Genomic DNA, 20,883 nt, shown 5'->3' with positions numbered 1-20,883 from the left:
ATACATATGTATGTATACTTTTGCTGGTTGAGTGGAAGAGAAGGCCTTACGGCCTTAACTGTGCCAGCTAAATTAAATCATTATTATTCTTATTAATATGGTCCGTTAGAGATTACCGTGGTTAACCTTCTATTTAAGTCCTAACCGATGTAGCTGCACCTTAAAAATGCTTAACCAGGGGTTAGGTGGTAATTTTAACCGGTGGTTACACTAACCGATGTTGATGCACGTGGGCATAAGTGTTATATTTTGAAAGCACGTATTTAAGAAAATTCCATTTCTGACTTATTGCGTTTCCCAGGTCATAACGCGCGTTCCATTCAGTCCTTTCGGGAATGTTATATCGAGGTCTTACTGTAATTTGTTCCTTTGAGAGACTACAAGCATGTGATAAACAAGTAGTGATGGGCGAAGTTGTTCTTTTCCCGGAACAGTTCCGACGGTTCCGGTTCCGAAAAAATACTATGTTCCAAATAACAGTTCCGAAATAACAGTGACCAGTGGTGATGAGTCGGAGTCGTTCATTGATACGTGCCTTCTCTTTGACTCTTGTTCCTTTTGAGGAGTCGTTCAAACGAACGGTACAGTACCCTCCCTCTTCACCATGCAGCTCACACTGGAGCACTCATTGGCATGACATAGTATACATTCTTCTCTATAGATGGCACTGCAATGCACATTCGAATCGATTTTGGAAAATTGCTGTGCATGCGGACAGAATTCATTACTAAATTACTAAATTAACACACCATCTAACAACTAATATTACAACGACGCACATCTGAATGGTGAAATAAACTATAAAGCGGGAATTAACAATTCCCCGCGGAATTAAATAGGAATGAATATTACAGATTATTAAATACTTAGTATAACGTTACAGATGATTGGCTAGTCTTCCAATTGTTGATATTAAAGTTCGCGCCACCGCAAGGATTTCAATTTCCATACGTCCCCCTCCAACCACGTGAGAGTTTCAAGTACCAACTTCATCGAACGAAGTTCCAAGTACAACATAAAGAACAACGAGAACAGTGTAACCGCAGCTGTCATTGGTTCATCGGAACGAGCTCCGACATTCCGACTGTTATCTCGGAGTCGGAACATACCTTGTGCAACGCGGTACTGCGAGCCCGCAACAGCTGGGCAAGTGAGCAGCTCCGAGTCGAAACACTGTTATTTCGGAACAGGAGGTTCCGACCTACTGTTGATTTTTGCAACAGTTCCGAGACTGGAACAGTTCCAAAATAACTGTTGTGTTATTTTTTACCCATCTCTATAAACAAGTAATTTTCTGCAGGGTGCCCTGGTTACCCAGAACATGTCCTCCGGAGTGATCCTGAGCACGCAGAGTCTGGTTCTGCAGGGAGTGACCCGACACAACGGCGGCCGCTACACGTGCCTTGCAGCCAATTCCAGAGGGGAGACCGCCAGCGAGCCTGTCAACCTCAGGGTCAAATGTGAGTACAACTCTTTGCTGTTTTGTCCTGTTATACAAATGCTCTAGCTTACCAACGTCCCATACTGCTGCTGTCTATTATTCTCTTAGTTTCAGAAAGTAATTTATTACTTTCGTCTTACAACGTAATAATCATTTGCAGTGTGCACGACGAAATGTTACGTAATAGTAATATGCGTTACAAGAGCGGTATGTTGACGTTTTCATGGTCGAGGAAAAGATTGAAAAAGCGATACGTAGTTGAGCTTTTTTAATTTCCGAGAACATGAAAACAAACATACCGCTCGTGTATCGTACTTTATTTTGTGCGAAGAACGTTTATTACATACCTGAAAGACGAATTTCTAATTAGTTGCAATGAAATCTCCATCTTGGTTTCTGTTTAATGACGGCAACTTCGGAAAACCAAAATATCTTTCTTCAACATTGTTGCTGTAAAATGTTTTCTGTGTTTACTATACTCCAGCAGGTCGTGATATACGTCTGTCTTTTTTTTCCCCAGTCTATAAATGCGAACTTAAAACAAACGGTAAGATTATGTAATGATTTATTTTTCATTTTAATATTTTAACAGTATTATTTATATAACATATTGCAGTAATAACATCGGCATCTGGAATCTTGTTGATTTTTTCACGGCTTCCTTAATGTTACTTGTATCAGGAATGCAATAAGTTTCGTGGAGTAGTAGACTTTACTTAATTTTTGCAAATATTTAAAAACAATAATTAACATTGCAATTTAGGTGAAATTGCAGTGGTAAGTTTCCATTTTATAATTATTACTATGTTAAACGTCTCTAAAAAAAATAATATATTAAAAGCCTAAAGCAGTAAAATGAATGTCGCGCTTAAGCGGTAAGAAGAGGGAAATTGTTATGTGTGCTACGTTGGGAATATTGAATGTGGTATTTCACATTGGTTCTGTGCGGAAAAGAAGCAAATACGCACGATCTCGCACAAACTAATATTACGGGATGAATTAATTAGAGCTAAAGAGGTATTTTACACAAATTAAAAAGTTATCAATGGTCTACGTCAGCGATGGCGAAAATGTAATCGTGCGCCGAGCCACTGTGTAACCTGCAACGTTCATAGCACCTATGGAGGGAGGCGGACATCCGAAGGGGAAGTGAAGCGACTGTCTGACTTATTAACGGATTTCATTTTCCTTACGTCAAGCACTTAACTATAGTTTTATACAGTACAAGGTTACAAACTAGTGTTTAGTACGTGTAACGAAGAAAGAAATGAGTAAAAAAGGCATAAGAGACATTATCACAACCTATTAATTGTCTTCAGAATGTCTCTGCGGCAGAGTTTCCATTACTGGCGGTCGTAGTTGATCACGAAGGTATTCGTCTGTCAGTCGTGATCTAAATTTGGTTTTTACTATTTTCATTGTTTAAATAATTTTTCACAAACATAAGTTGTAGCGAACATGGCTTCAACAGAGCAAGTGAAAGAACGAAGCTTCGGATGTTTATGTTTTAGCAAAGATTTGAAAAGTTCAACATTTGTCAAGTCCTCACATCTAGCTTTCATTTAACATCACATTGTAAATCTGTGAGTTTGAATTGAAGATCTAACTGCATTATTCGTACATCTGCTGGAAAAGGATCGACGTACAGAGATAATAATAATAATAATAATAATAATAATAATAATAATAATACTTCACCTTTTAATGTTTCATAGTATCATGTAGTATAATTCTATTTTATACAGTATTATACAACCGTTTCCTCGTAATACTTGTGAACAAATCATACATTTAATATTCTAATCATATTGGTTGCAAAAAAATGCGTCCTCCCATCCTCCTTGAAACTTTCGTTTTTGTAGAGGTACATTGGTTTCGAGAGAAATATTGGACGATACGCCACTCGCAGGTCAGAAACAAATAAGCAAATGGAACGGAGTTTGATTCCAGTGAGTGAGAGGGTGGTTGATTCCAGTGAGTGAGAGGGTGGGGGTTGGGAAGGCAGGAAGTAATAGAAATGCACAGCTATCATTGCGAGCCACAATGTGCTCGTGAGTCATATTTTCGCCACGGCTGGTCTACGTTATGTCAATCTAGTAAGATTTTCTTTACAAACATTAACTAGTTGTCGCGTGTTCACCAGCCGACATTCCAACAAGCGGTTCATGTACGAACCATGGATCATATTATGCGCATGCGCTGATTCGGTATCTGCTACGAGATTGAAACAGAACTGTATGATGTTGGAACGCTTTTTCGGATCATCGTGTAGTAAATCCAGAGATGCTATAACTGTGATCATCTTTGCTAAAAACGGGCTGCTTAATTATTATCATTTCGCAGCTAATTCAAATTGCAGAAAATATAATTTCGATAATTTTCTATAGAACGATAACAACAAATACGGAAGACAAGAATTCCACTAATTCGATGTCGTGTAATGGGGGACTCTCATCTAAAAGTAGTTTTTTTATTATTAGTTTATGAACGTTATTTATTACAATTTTAATGCACGTTGAATGTTGAAATTGTAATTAACTACAGTGAAACCTGTCTAAAGCGGCCATCTGAAGTTATCTTGTAAAATGACCGTTTTATCAGGTGACCGCTTGATTAAGGTTGCGGTTTTTGTCAATCAGCATGAAAATACTGAATTACATTGACTTTTTACTACTGTGCGCATACAACAATCGTGCATATTAATGTCAGCTATTTCCATTCTTGCAACTAGATTTATTGTTAGATATGATTTCTCTCTCAAATTAACTTCACAGTTCCTCTGAATCAACTGAATGAAAAGAAAAAAAATCATAGAAGCTGTTCCAAACAGAGAAAGGTAGAAAGAGGAAAAAAAAAAAAACTGAAACATTTGAATGGTTAACTACTGAACCTAAAACATAATGTGACATTTTCGATAGAAAAAGTCCGTGTTTCAATCCTCTAAAAACGAGTAAGAATTTATAGCTTTGGAGGGTCGGAGTGGAAAGTGACAAAAGAGTCATAAAACAGTAACCAACTAACCCCAAGATATGGAGGGTGTACTGTTGTACACTTAGCTATTGTCCTCATGATATTGCTTCCTGTCCTCTAACCATCGAAAAAATAGATCAGACAGTATCCGTGAAAAGATTTTTTGTTGGACAGTGACTATTATAGTCAGGTTCCAATCCAAATAGACCCCGGCTGCTGGCCGGTGCATGAGGTGGCCGCTAAATGAAGAGAGAATGTGTATTGATCTTATGGAAAATCCAATTGGATCCTGAGAAAATTGGCCTTTTGGCCAGGTGGCCGTTTAAATGAAGTGACCGCAAAGGCAGGTTTCACTGTATTTCAATAATCAACTAATTTTCATTCTCTTTCATTTTGGATAAAATTCAATCCCTTTAGACCTGAATTTATATAAAACAAAATTAAAAAAAAAAAAAAAACTAGTCACAATCATTCTGGGGATCCAAAATTCCCAAATCAAGTCTTCACAGAAAATAAACATTTGGGGACAATTTTGACCCCTGGTGCCCCAAAATTTTAAATTTTATTTTTAATTCTGTTATGGAAATGTTTCAAAAATAATATTCTCCATTTCTATCACACTGAATTTTTCAAAATATTTAAAAGATCGAAGACATTCCAAAAAAGAAAAAATAAACAGTGTACACTATAATGTACATCAGGCCTGAAGAGGTTAAACTACTCTTACATCTCTAGTTTTATTATTCGTCTGCACTATCACTTTCCATCTTAATCCCATTGACATGAGCAGTCGATCGTGTCTTTCTTCAGTATCCAGGCGACGTTGGTGAGCCTATGCGCATGCGCGAGAAACGCACTTATCTGTACATGCCTCAATCTGCTGACTACTTCTGACCGTTCCGGACTCGTGTCAAAAGTTTGTTGGAACGCCCGACTGCAGTACATGTTTCCGGTTCAGAACTGGTTTGGAGTGTGTTGGAACGCTTTTTCTCTACTGCGCATGCTCACTATAGTTACGGACAGTTCCTGACTGTTGTTGAAACGAACCTAGTGACAACGTATATTCAGTTCCTATCGGCTGTACTGTTATTGCAAGTTATCTTGAACCTTCTGAGCGGGCTCAGAGGGGCAGAGGGAAGGAAGCGCGTAATGTGGGTGGAGCCAACTGAGTTGTTTGCGCATGCTCCGCAGCATAATCTCTTGTCAAGAAACATAGAACTATTTCCTTCACTGCGTACCAGTAGTGTTAACATGGAGCAGCAACCACAGGGTAGTAATTATGGTGAAATCACACCACAGCGGAGAAAAAGTAATGCTGTTGTCCATAGCCCAGAAAGAGAAATTATCGCAAATATAATAATATTAAGATTTGCGAGGATGAAAAATTAAACAAATATTTGCTGGAACCTCTTGCTAAGGAATATGAAAGAGCGGCTAAATACTCTGGCAGAAGTATTAGTTCCGTGAAGAGAATTAAAAATAATATTGAATTACAACCGAATGAACCTCACACTACTCCGGGAAAGAATAGGTATGTAATGTTTAGAAATTATTGCTATAATAGTGATGTACAATAGTGTGTTATTGAGAGCGACATAATGAATTACTGTTGCAAGTTATTATTTTCTTATAGATCTACTAAACATATTATTTCATTCCAGAATTAGACTTGTGTAAAGTTGAAGTGGACGACTTTGATCAACATGTTATTCGGGATACAATCGAAGAATTATATCGTGTTCAGAAAGTAGTACCTACGATTAAGAAGATAATTCCGAATGGATGATGCCATTGGCGAAATAATTAATTTTGGAACAAGCGATGATGGCAGCAATGATAGGGATATGGATTGTGTATAATTGTAAATTAATGTAAATTCAAATAATACGCCTGTAAAATATTGTTATAAGAATATGTACTTATTAGCTGAAGGTGTAAGTCATGCAGGCCTATATAATGTATAGAAGTAGCTGTAGTAACTCCTTCATTGCCGATCCCCAGCCCGGATGAGAGAGGAGTGTTCACACGATTATATTTAAATGCTTACTTATTACAGGTTAATTAAAGCTTGCTACGAAACTATGTTCTCCTCTCAAAACCGGAGTATCTAGAGAAGATGATGTCTGTATTGAACCAAGTTCTTTTACAGTAGAGAGCCGTAAGGTAAAAGAACCAACGTTTTCTGAAAAGAGCCACGTTACCCGAGGGAGGGGCATCCTTGCCGTGTCGTTACGTTGATGAGGACATGCCGTACCGAGCAGTTCCAAAGACAGACTTAGGGGATGTAAGGTTCAAGATAACTTGCAATGACAGTACTGTCCATTCATGATGTTTTAGCTAGGGGAAGGCCAGCGTCCTTCCCAGCAGGTAGAGTTTTAGTTATAGTCTGCACATGGAGGCGGAATTTATCTGTGCCTGAGTGTATTGCGGGCAGCATCAGCTCGAGACCGCTAAGGGGTAAGGTGCTCGTGGTAGAGCAGTGATGTCAAAGCAAGTGCATTTTTCTGACCTTGACGTCGTGGGCGGGCATCAAGTGCTAGATATGGTAGAAGGAATAAGCAGCCTGTTGGATTAAGAAAACAGTGGTGCACAAACTTCAAACGGAACGTGAAATTTTATGTCGTTATTTTGATATGGCTTCTTTCTGTTTGTTATTTTCTATATTGTCTGTAAAACAAAAGTACTAACACCTATTTCTTAGCCTAATATTGCAGTTGTGTTTTAAACGTTAATAACATAATAAAGAGTAAAGAAGGAATATTCACAAAACTTCCATAATAACTACAACTATACTGTAAAGTAAGTGTTATCCCAAAGAAAGACACTGAATATGACATGACAAATTGACATTGATATTGATGGTATCTTAAGCCTTATAAAAGTAATCAAAACAATATTATAGTACAAAGCAAAGTTGCCTAGGTATATGTTTTAACTGTAACTAATATTACATAATAAAACTCTTATCGCATTATGCTTTTAGGTGATATTGGTGCGCAACTTTCTGTTATCAGAAATTAAATTATCTCGAAATCTGCTGAAGCTATAGAGCTGACGTTTTACCAACATACATGCACATATGTTTCGTTTGTGATGTAACAGTATTTGCTTTGTTAATTCATTTCCTTACAAACATTTTCCATGCGAATATTTTCAAACATTTTAATACACTATCTTCAGTAATACGTATTTACTATATATTAGATTTACGAAAACATTGTTTTAGCACCTGTAAAGCTACTAAATAAACATATCTGAAAATTTCACTTTTCTGTAAAAAAGTTGAGAAAATATTCCTTTTGAATTAAAAAGCAAACTTGTGAAAAATGAGCATTAAAATTAAAACTTACATTCTTATAATGCACTTATACTTCTCAGAAAAATCTAAAAATTAACATGGATACAGATTTAACAAGTTCTCTTCCCTTTATCCATTGAATCAGTGCTGGCCATCCCTGTATATAGCTCGACCAAGCAGCATATACTACCTCTTTCGTCTGTCCCTTTCCTTTCCGCTGTAAAGCGCTCAGGCTCTCCTGGGCTCTAAAGCGCGCGCTTGCTCCTATGGGCATCAGTTGACATCACTGTGGTAGAGTGTTTAGATAGAAATGATCCCTTCTCTGCAAGGGATTGGTAGTTTCGTTCAACAATGCCTCCCCCAAGAGCAGTTATTGGTCCTAACCCTCCCACATACCACTTGCGCACAGGTCTTATTTCGTCTTTCTGATTTCTGGGACGGACTATAGTGGAAGGGGGTAGTGTTTAAGTATTCTGAAGCAAGTCAAGGCCCTATCCTATACAGCCTATCCTGATACAGCTACTTTATCCGAACCTTAGTCATCAGTCGTTGAACTTATCTTTTACTTGTGAGTGGGATTTATTGTGATATCATTTAATATAATTCAACTAACTAAACTTTTTCACTTCACTAGTGGTTATCTGCAGGTTGAAGTACGGGGACATTATTTTATTTTTACTAATATTTTTATATTAATCTGGCTATACCTTTTGATTAACGGTTGAAAACAGAAAACACTGTTTGCTACCCCTTCCACGAACGGAGTTCGATGATACTGACGTAAAATACAAACAAATCACTTTACTAGGTACAGGAGGGGAGAAAAATAGTTCGTCCACTCACGTAAACTAGGAAATGTCGCAAGTTTGAGTTCGATAATTTTAATTAGGCTTTTGTTTAATCGAAATACAGTACATTTTTAACAATAAGTGTTTTTACTCACGAATTGAGTGTATATTACACTGTCTACAGCACATTAGCGTACAATGTAGAGAATTAAGTTAAATTGAAAAATAATCATAATATGGATATTCAAACACATTTTTAAAAATGGTGGCCGTTCATCTCGATACAGGCTTCAGTTTTTTTTGTGCATATTATCGCACTATAGACTATTGCATCTAATTCCAATTACTAGTTTCGTCCTTCGTACTAGTAACTCATGCTGAACTAATTCTGTACCTAGTCTATAAAAGAGTACCTTACGTACTGTAAATTCAATCTTCACTTCTGCCCGATTCGAAAAGATAAAATTACTCAGACATGCTATCTACTGTCCGTTCAAGTAGTTATGTCGCAGGATCATAGAAAGAGGGGAAATCACGTGACAGTTAATTACTTAACGAGGCCCTTTTATTTAAGTTATTTTAAACAGTTGTATAATATGAGAACAGAAATTAATGTTTTCGGAAAAGAGCCAGGACAGCCCAGCCATTAGCTTTACAGAGGGGCGAGTAAAAGTAGGTGGGGGAAATCGGGATGCGACGTAGGCAATCGGACGACAGTACCTGTGCGAAAATATGATTCAATATTGAAAGCTCTTTCGCCACTGGAAAATGCGAACATATTTCTGAAACGTACTATACTCACTAACTCAGTAGGCCTACTATATGCGACCTTGGTTCTGTGTGGAAGACAGTTGGAACTTCATTAGTAGAAGGGATGGGAGTGAAGTACATACAAAAATTCAGGTACAATAAAATTTGAAGTAAAAATAAAATTATGTCCCTGTACAATTGCATGGTGAACAGATTAAATTAATATGGTAACAATTGCTGTCCCAACGAAATGTTATACATTTAAGTCGAACACACTATATATACGTAGGCCTACATGTAGAATTTTTAACCTTACGGCATAGTCTGCTGACCTTTATGGCACGCTTCTATTCTGTCTCTAACTTAGGAAACACGTACAGTATATCTCTGTCAAACGGATGCATTATCACGCCAAGAAGCCATTCATCTCTGCTTGGATATCGCCGGAAGATTGATGAAGATATGCAAGTGGACCTGTGTAACTGAGAAATTTAATGTAAATCAATTTAAAATTATAGTGGAAATGGTCCCCAAGTAAAATTTATTACACGAAAATACCTATTTCAATAAGAAAATACTATTTTTAAAACTTTGAATTTAAAATAATAATATCTTAAAAGTATTTATTTCAGTCACTGACTTCACAGCATATGTTTAAGGTGCTACACCTTTACATTACATATTTAAAAGACGTATGAACGTTTTCGTTGGTCTACGCCAACATCATCAGATACGAAGTACATTTCAGCAATATCAGTACTTCGTATCTGATGATGTTGGCGTAGACCAACGAAAACGTTCATACGTCTTTTAAATATGTAATGTAAAGGTGTAGCACCTTAAACATATGCTGTGAAGTCAGTGACTGAAAAAAATACTTTTAAGATACAATATAGACTTCTCTGAAAATTAAAAATGAATTGCAAAAAAAAAAAAAAAAAAATTAAAATAATAAGCTTGGATGCATAACAGGAATGAAATTAATTACGAAACATATAGCCTAAAGCAACAGAATAAACCTAATTATAGCGAATAATTTATTACATACCATTACCTTAAATATATTATTCCTATATATTTTACGTTATAATTCATTTTGATTAATAATACTATAGAGCAACTATTGAGAAGATATAAATTTTTTGACACGTAAGGGAGGAATGTTTACAACATTATGTGTGAAGCGAAGCGTAAATATTTCCTACACGATGAAAACCTTTCAGTTCAGGAAGACTTTACGATTCAAATGAGATGTCATGACATACATTATTCAAACAAAATTTATGTAAATACATAGATGTTCGTCATTTTTTCAAGATGACATAGAAGAGATTTAGCTACATTGTTATATAATTAAAATATTAAGTAGCTACTCTCGTTTGAATTTCTGGGAAGAAGAAACAGTTGTGTTATTTCTCTTCTTAAACTGGTTAAGATTTTTATCAATAACTTCCACATGACAAAGCAGGGATTCAAGCATTTTTCTGGCGTCCTTCCATGGAAAACCTTAAAATGATATATGATAGACACAGAATTTTTCCTAACTCGTATTTTTTTTATTGGATACCAACGTTGGAAGATTGATGAATTCAAATCTTAGAGCTATGTCAATTTTATGTACAGAAGAAAATAAATATAATTTTATTGACAGATCATAAATTCTGGAAGATTATGTTTACACATTTGTACAAAATGTCAGCTGTGAATAAGTGTAATAAAACACAGGGTGTATCACAAAATAATATGTTGTAAGTTGGGTTTATAAATGTTGTATTCTAAGATTAATATAAATTGAGTTGAATGAGATGTGTTTCATACAAATATATTACGGAAGATGGGATCAAAAGACTATATTTTGTACAGTAAGAATGGGCCAGAAATGTTTCCTTTTGATAAATAGATTAGTCATTTCCAACTGGCGGAATAGGGACATCGAAGCACGCTTTTCCTCTCTGAGAAACAGTCAGAGCCGAGCTCGAAGCTGAGACGGATCGTGTATTGTCAGAGTTACTGTCACTAGTTGAATGTATAGTAGTGTGTGCAATGTACAGTCCATCAGTCCTAGTGAAATGAAGGAGTACTCGAGAGCGGAATAAGCAGTTCTGATTTTCGATTACGGCTGAGACAATGGGAACAGTAGACAAGCTCACAGATTGTATCGGTACAAGTACCCACGTAGGAGACATCCGGCCCATACCATTTTTCAACGACTGTTCCAAAAGTTAAGGGAAGGAGGGCACGTGGTGCCAAATTACAATTCCATTTCCACACAACTATTTTTGCTTATAACTTTCGACTCAGTCATTTCCGGACCTTGGTTCCTAATCTCAAATTGATACATGTGCCCTTCGCCATCATCCCTGAAAGTTTGTAACACCACTTCGGAAACACCCTGTATATACACTATCTACCGAAACGTTTATTGGGCACTGTTTTTGCCCCTTTAGAAACTCGTGGTATAAACTCTTGTTGCTATAACAGCAGCCACCCTCCCTAAGACATGCTCGCCACTAGTTTGTGTAGGATATCCACTGGAATGCGTCTCCATTCCTCTTGCAACATGGCACTCAGTTCGAATTGGAAGTTGGCCGCATCTCCCGAGAATACAATCGCCGGTTCAATTCGTGCCAAAGGTGCTCAATGGGATTGAGATCAGGATTCTGTGCAGGCCAGCCCAACTGGTGAACATTATTGTCTGCATACCACTGCATAGTAGCCGCCGAAACATGGGGCCAACTTGCATTGTCCAACTGAGTGCCATGTTGCAAGAGGAATAGCGACGCATTCCAGTGGATATCCTACACAAACTAGTGGAGAGCATGCCTGACAGGGTGGCTGCTGTTATAGCAACAAGATGGGCAAAAGGGGCAAAAACAGTGCCCAATTACTTTTTGGTAGATAGTATATTATAGATAATTTTTAGATATGTTGGAACGGAAACTAAAATTTAAAATTACTTTCGCCTCACCAAAGACTCTGTCAATATTAAAATTTTCCTCCCAGATATCGAATATGTTCATCACTATAAAATATTCAGTGATTGGACTACAGAATCGTTATTTGTAATTACTGCTGAAGAATCCATACCGCAAGACTGGAGGTGCTCAGTTCGGAAAATCCTCGATCTAGATTTTGTATTATTTACAGCCCATCTTTGGACATAAACAAAACATATTTAATTTCTAGAATGGCTTGGATTTTTCAGTAAGTCTAAATTATTCGGAAATATTTCGTGAGGGCCTACTGCCATTTTAACCGTGGTGCAAATTATTTAAATGTTTTAAACCTGATAATTAATTGCGGTTTTAGCAGCTGAAAATATTTGTTCAAATTTTTAACCATTCATCAAATGCAGAAAATTAAACGAATTAGGTTGTTTTTTTTGCAGTCCCAGCTTATGGCCGCTGCTTACAGCGTAAGCATATACAGGGACGTAGGTCACAAGGATAGTTCGTATATAGTTGAAATAAGTACGCACTTTTTTGCTGGATATCGAACACAGGGCCACGATTTTTGTACCTGACACTGCTCCAGTAAAATTTCAACTTGTGAATGACAGATAAAATTAGCGTTAATGTTTTTAAAATTTAAATCATGTACATGTATTGGGTAAAGTTATAAATATTATACCTAACTCAGTTTTTATTCATAATATTCTAAGGAGAAATGCTAGAATACATATATTTTTCATGTCGACTGACGTTGGATCCCTGTCTGCTGTCATTCAAGCGGAAAATGATCGTGTGGGATGCTCCAACGCGATACCACTGTTCAAACGGCTCCTTGATTTCGGTATGTCGCGGAAAAATTCATATGTAAGATAGACGGATATTATTGAATGGGTTTATCTTATTGATAAATCTGAACTGTTGAAATTCAGAATGAAGTGAAACAATGAAAATCTTAACTCATTGTTAGCCTTAAAGTGAAAAAAGCGTTGAGTTTCAGAACGAAGAACTTTTGAGGAAATGAATCTGAAATTTTAAAACATTACTTTTGTTAAATAATTATAGCTTCATACCTGGCGTTCTGTCTAGTGCTATTACCGATCACTATATTGTTTTTAGTTTATTAAAAATGTCTAACAATGAATACAATTCCAGGCCGTCTGTTACTCTCTCATCACAAAATATGCAAAAAATTAATTATCCTGATTTGATTACAGATTTTCTAAAAGAAACCTGGGACTCGGTCTATAATTGTAATGATGCCAATGCCTGTTTTCAAATTTTCTACAATTTAATCATAAAGTATATAGATAAACATACTATTATAAACAGTAATCAGAAAATTTCTAATAAATCCAAGAAAATAAAACCCTGGATCACGGCCGGCATTATTAATTCTATTCGTACAAGAGACAAACTTGCTTTAAAAGTTAAAAAGAATCCAAGTAACGTACAACTAAAAAATTACTACAGAGCATATAGAAATATGTTAACTCTTATCATTCGAAAAACGAAAATTAAATATTATGAATCCAAATTTGATAGATACAAAAATGAACCTAAAAATTCTGGCAAGTTATAAATGAAGCTACAGATGTAAATGTACAAAATAAACAGCCAATCAAGGAGTTAAAAAACGATAAGGGTGAAATATTAAATTGCAGAAAAGAGATTGCGAACGAATTTAATAATTATTTTTCAGAGATAGGACACAAAGTTACTTCTAACATTAATACGTCAAATTTTAACTCTTCTCTACAAAATGAGACACAAGATGAACATTTAGCTTCCTCCATGTTTCTTTTCCCTGTAACTGAAGATGAAATTATTATTTTGGTTAAGAAGTTAAAAAATAATGTTGCTCCTGGTATAGATGGAATTAAGAATAATACTTTGAAAATTATTATCAAATATATATTAAAACCCATGGTTCATACTTTTAACTTATGTTTTGTGCAAGGTATATTCCCAGATGTTCTGAAATGTGCCATAGTAATTCCAATATACAAATCTGGAGATAAAAATAATTTAAATAACTATAGACCTATATCTTTAATTCCAACATTTTCCAAATTGCTTGAAAAATGTTTAAAGAATAGATTAATAAATTATTTAGAAAAACATAAAATCCTCTACAAATCAGTTTGGTTTCCGCAATAATATTTCTACTGATGATGCTCTTATTAATGTTACTCGAAAAATTATCAATGAACTAGATATCGGAAACAAATGTTTGGGTACTTTCTTGGATCTACGGAAAGCTTTTGACACTATCAATCATAATTTACTTCTGGACAAACTACATACTATTGGAGTTAGAGGTATAGTTTTAAAATTATTCCAATCATATTTTAGTAACAGAAGGCAAATGACCAAAATTGAAGATCAATTTAGCGAATACAAATATATTGATATAGGTGTACCGCAAGGAACAATTTTGGGACCTATTTTATTTCTAATATATGTTAATGATCTGAAAAATTTAATGGATCTATATATTCATATGCGGATGATACAGTAGTTATTTTCAGTGGTTTTTCTTGGCAGGAAGCATATAGAAATGCTAATATAGGTGCTAACATTGTTAAAAAATGGCTTAACTCCAACTTCCTTTCTTTAAATATATCTAAATCAACTCTAGTTCCTTTTTCGTTAACTGCTGCCAGTGTTCAAAATTAAAAATTTAGCGATAAATATAGACTAATAATACAAAGTGAAAATTGTTTAGATCCCAAAAGTTGTAAATGTCCGCCTTTGAAAGAAGCTACGTATGTCAAATATCTGGGTATCATTATTGATCAGAATTTAAAATGGTCTCATCACATTACTTATCTTTGTAAGAAGCTTCGTAAAGCAATTTATAAATTCGTTAATCTTCGATGCTACTTACCTATTAGAGTTCTACGAAATGTTTATTTGGCCATTATTCAGTCTATCATTCAATATGGTATAATTGTTTGGGGTGGAAGTACAAAAATTAATCTTAGTCCGTTAAATTTACTACAAAAACGAATAGGCTAATTAAAATTTGTTTGAAGAAACGTTTCGATTATCCAACTAAATTAATTTATTCTGAATTTAATGTATTTAATATTGAACAAATTTATAAGTATACGCTGTTAAAATTTTATCATAAAAATCGTAATAAGTTTGTATTACAGACACACAATTATGACACAAGACGAAATATTAATTCAACATTAGTAGAACCTAAATGTCTCACATCTGCTGGTCTAAAGCATAGCATAAATTTTGGCCCTCGGTTGTACAATGCTTTAACTAAATTACACCCAGAACTTCTAACATGTAACCCACTAACATATAACAAGAAAATTAGAAACGTGTTAATATCTTAAATTTGATTAAATAAATTTATAGCCTATGTGTATGAATTAATCAACCTATATTATATTTGTATTCTATAATTTTGAAATATATATTAGTCCTACTTTTCACGTGCGATATTATTCTTCTCTAGTGTTAATATTATATTAAATTATATACTTAATTCCATTGCCGCTGTAATTATATTTTAGTTCCTATTTTATTTTACTTATTTATTTATATTATTATTATTTTATTTTTTTATTTTAATATTATATCTGAACTGCGACCGAGCACGAGCGCTGCTCATTCGGTCTCAAATTTTGTTAATACTACTGTATCTTCTTTTTATATTGCTTGTATTATTTTATTTGTATTTCTCTTTGTTTGTTTTTGTAATTATATTTCTTTATTCTGTATATTTGAATTTAAATAAATAAATTTAAATAAATAAATGAATAAATAAAGTTTATTATAAATAAATACAAATTTGTATGAGTTGAACGAATGCCTTTAATCGATTTTAAACAGTGTTTTTGTAAGTTTGAACAAAATAACTTAATACAATTTTATATACATCTTGATTACACAACTTTTAACACTGTATCACTTCGGAATTTGTATGATAATAACTTCCTTGTGTTAAATATTATTAACGTACCTTGTTAACATGTTTCGACCTATTTTTCGGTCATCTTCGGAACTGGTCGTTGTTGGTCTTGGCGTCTCTTGTTTGCTGTGTGGGTGCGTTTTGTAGTGTAGAGTCAAAGAGTGTACAGTATGTGTTTTGAAATTGAGTTGTGTGTTGTGAATATCGTTGGGTTGTGTTTTCGTATGTCTCTATATTTCGTATTGTTCTAGTGTGTTGAGTTTCTGGCTTTTTGGTTGGATGTGCAGCATTTCCATGTCTGTGTTGATGTCTCTGTAGGTGTGGTTGGCATTTATGATGTGTTCTGCATGTGTGGAGGTGTTTTGCAATTTTGTTATGGCTGTGATGTGTTCTTTGTAACGTGTTTGAAATGATCTGCCTCTCTGTCCTATGTAAAAGTTGTTGCAGGTGTTGCATTTGAGTTTGTATACGCCTGTGTGGTTGTATTTGTTTGTGTTGTTTGTGTGTTGAGATGTTTTTGTAGAGTATTATTTGTTCTGTATGCGATGTTATAGTTTAATTTCTTGAATGAGTTTGCAATTTTATGTGTGTTTTTGTTTTCGTATGTTAGTGTGATGTATTTTTTGTGTTCTTGTGTTTGTGTTGTGTTCTTCTGTTTTTTGTGGTTTTGTTTTGTCTTACGTATTATGTTGTCTATTATGTTGTCTATTGTGCTATGTATTTGATTGTGTTTAGTTCTTCGTTGTAATCCTGTGGGTTCATTGGTATGTTGAGTAGTCTGTGTATCATTGTTCGGAATGTAGCTTGTTTGTGTTGTGTGGGGTGGTTGGATGTGTTGTGTATGTGTGTTGTTGTTGTTGTGGGTTTTCTGTATACTTTTAATGTGTGTTTGTTGTCTACTTTTGTTATTGTGATGTCTAGAAAATTTATGGATTTGTTGTTTTCAATTTCTAATGTGTAGTGTAGCTTTGGGTGTATTTTGTTTATGTGTTGATGTAGGTTTTGGATTTGTCTTTTGTTTCCTTTGTATAGTATTAGTATGCCATCTACGTATCTGTGCCAATATATGATGTTGTCTGCGTTTTTGTTGTTGTCTATGTTTAGTATGTATGTCTGTTCTATGTGGTGTAAGAATATTTCTGCTAGTATGCTGGAAATGGGTGATCCCATGGGTAGGCCTTCGGTTTGTATTTAATATTTGTTATTGTATGTGAAGTAGTTTTGTTTTGTGATGATGTCTGTGGTATGGATGATTTCTTTGATTTGTTCTTGTGGTGTGTTGTTGTTTTTGAGCATTTTTTCTCGTATCTGTAGTGTATCTTGTATGGGTAATAACAATTTTATAATAAATCTATATACGTTTTTACAAATAAAGTATAGCCTATTTAATTATATTGATTTTTGTAGGGAATTTATTAAGAACCAATTGATACTGTTGAAAAATTCAAAAAATTTAAAAAGATTCCAGTTTACACTTATTTCTAGTCACATCTCTTTGTTACAGACAACACGCGGAAACGTTGGCATGCTTATTCGTTATTTCAGTTTCTTTAACAGTGGAGACTAGTGTCCTGCAATGTTCGAACATGAGAGAGGCAACCAAGACATCACAAACTTCGTCTTAGTTCACCTGAAAAACTAATTGCAAGATCTGTGCTAAAATTCTTAAGCACTTAAAACATGAAGGGGTGGAAGTGAAGGACAGCGAATATTTTTATAACAATGTGGAACATACACGGCAGACTTAATTAACTTATTATTCCCAGAACACGAATTTTACCAGCAATAGAAAAGTATTGGGAATCAATTTGAATAAGGAACAAAATAAAGTTTCCTTCCCAGGCTGGATTCGAACCACGAAAGTCTTAGTTACCAGTCTATCATGCTCTGGAGTGAACAAGGCTCTGAAATCAGCTACAAGGGTCTGTCCGGTTTTTTTTGCCACTACTGTACACTCCCGCCATGCAAACACAGGAAACATTAAAAGTTACCCTACTCGTAGAAGCGATCCTAGTGTAAATATGAAGAATACTTTTCAAGTAATAAAATAACGAAATGTTATAAGTTTAAGCCGGACACAGTGTACAGTGTTTTAAACTCTGTTTTCTGAACTTATATTTCCTGGTAAATCTGATTCAGTTTGTTTATAAATCTTGTAAAAATTTCAATGTGATATCTTATGTTATTCCTGAGGTAATGGGTAATTCAATAAGAAAATTTAACATGAACGCACTGGCGGTATAGGTTGGTTAACCTGAGACCGTTCTATCCTACAACCCATGTCATCGAATTTATCTTGAGTTGGAACGCGTTCTGCAAGCCTCAATTTCCATTTTAAAATTAGGCTGTTTCTCTCACTTTCTTCTCTAATTCCTGAAATGTTGCATGAGATGGTAGTTGCACTACAGGATATTTCCGTAGAAACATAGCACGCCACTTTCAGTACAAAGATTTTTCCGTAATATACTAGTACGTATACATCAATATTCGCTGTTCTGATGTAGGCCTATGCTACATTACAACGAAGTACACTGAGCTGCACTGAATGGAAGTCAGCTGTATACCAATACCTTGTCATTTACGTCCCTGGAACCTGTGTTATCTTTCCACAGCACGTAACATGAAACATTCACGGGTACACAGAAATCCTAGTTGGGATGATGTTCTTAGGAGTCTTCATTCCCCGCCCGATAAAGAAATAGGCCTAAACAGTGACGTAAGGTCATATGCTCTTTAGCTCTCCAGTAAGAAGAGGAAACAGGCTGCTGTTTGTTTATATTCTTCAGCTATTCACTGCATTATCTGAACATACACACATATATATATATGCATACATACACACATACATATATGCATACATACATATATATACAGTATATATATATATATATATATATATATATATATATATATATATATATATATATATATATATAATCGCCGCGGCTTCATAGTAAGCATCATACAATAACGTGATGTGTGCTTTTAAAACATAATTTTGCCGACCGATTGTTGCTCTGTAGGTTTCACTCTAAGCGTCACGTTGTCAGTCTACTTCCTCGATAAGAATAAGCACTAGTTTGTTATATTGTTATTATTATTATTATTATTATTATTACTGTGAGCTGCCGAATGTTAAGAATGAGACCGCGGCGACAATACATACATACATACATACATACATACATACATACATACATACATACATACATACGTACGTATAGTAGTAGGTTTATTTTGCCTGGCAGAGTTAAGGCCATGAGGCCTTCTCTTCCACTCAACCAGGTTTCAGTAATATACATGTAATACAAAATTAGATTACAAAACAACACAAAAGAAGATAGCTTAGAAATTACATAAAATATAGTAGAAAATTACAAACAGTCAAGATCAGTTACATAATATAAAATTACAAATAGTCAAGATCGGTTACATAATATATAAAATAAAGTAGAAAATTACACATAATTAAAATCAGTTGGATAACATAAGGGGAGTACACACACACACACACACACACACACAAACACAGACACAATTTATAAGACCTAAAATGCTCGAGATAAATTCGACGATTAATTCACTTGACATATATTATACAGTTAATATACTAATAGGAGAAAACATGTGGGTTACAAGACATAAAATGTTGATTAGGAAAGTCGTACTAAATGGCATACAAATACAAATGATTAAGTAATATATCAAGATAAAAAAGGAAAGAAAAAAAAAGAAGAGGGAGGAGAAAAAAACAACATACATACATACATACATACATACATACATACACACATACATACATACACACATACATACATACATACACAAATACATACATACACAAATACATACATACACACATACACACGTACATACATACACACGTACGTACGTACATACATACATACATACATACATACATACATACATACATACGTACGTACGTACATACATACATACATACATACATACATACATACATACATACATACATACATACATACATACATACATACATACATACATACATACATACATACATACATACATACATACATACATAGGAGACAAAATGAGTTTTGTTTGCGATCGGAATGAATTCCAGGAGATTAATACAAACGCAACAAATAGAGATTGCAACAGTGAGTCGCCGCGCCGGTTGCTAGCGGAGGGTGTGTGTCTGGTCATGAGCATCAATAATGAACTTTGATTAAATACCAACGGCTCGGATGAGTGGGCGTCGAACAGCCGGGCGTTTGTCGTAATGCGCCCAGATTCGCTCTCCCTCCGCCATGCTGGGCACGTGCACCCCTCGCGGAGTGCTACAAAAAAAAAACCTCCCCACTTATGTAACTACATGACGTAACACGAACCTTGCCCTTAATCTATAGCAATTCTGAGGTTTAAATTGTATTACTCGTTAAACGGTTACCTTGGAGGCAGAGTGGACTATGTGACAATGCTGGTTTACTCTCGGATTTGTAGGTGATGGAGAGTTTTGCGAGACTGATTTTGGTTCCAAGCTAAAACATTTATTTTATTTCGCAATGAAGATCGAGCTGACGTGTTCGAATCTCGTATAAGTCTCTTGTGGAAACCAGAAGTCGCACAAACACTTTAACGAATGAAATTATAATTATATAACCACGATTCATTTCTCCTGTTGATTCTATTAAATGTTATATGTAAATGAGAAATAAATGAAAGAGATATCTTCAGACCAGTGGCGGCTCGTGGGTATTGAATTAAGAGGG

At 34.9% G+C, this 20,883-nt stretch overlaps 1 protein-coding gene across 1 annotated transcript in view; it reads left to right on the top strand.

Annotated features, from left to right (window-relative positions):
* LOC138699525 (neural cell adhesion molecule 2-like) overlaps nt 1-20,883 on the top strand; it is a 1,056,814-nt gene that overhangs the window by 866,533 nt on the left and 169,398 nt on the right. Inside the window, exon 8 of the mRNA XM_069825483.1 lies at nt 1,301-1,460. Within this exon, the coding sequence (XP_069681584.1) occupies nt 1,301-1,460 (160 nt within the window). The remainder of the gene's footprint in view (nt 1-1,300; nt 1,461-20,883) is intronic.

Source organism: Periplaneta americana, chromosome 5 (assembly GCF_040183065.1).
Source record: "Periplaneta americana isolate PAMFEO1 chromosome 5, P.americana_PAMFEO1_priV1, whole genome shotgun sequence".
Lineage (NCBI taxonomy): Eukaryota > Metazoa > Arthropoda > Insecta > Blattodea > Blattidae > Periplaneta > Periplaneta americana.
This window is presented reverse-complemented; position numbering and strand designations above follow the sequence as displayed.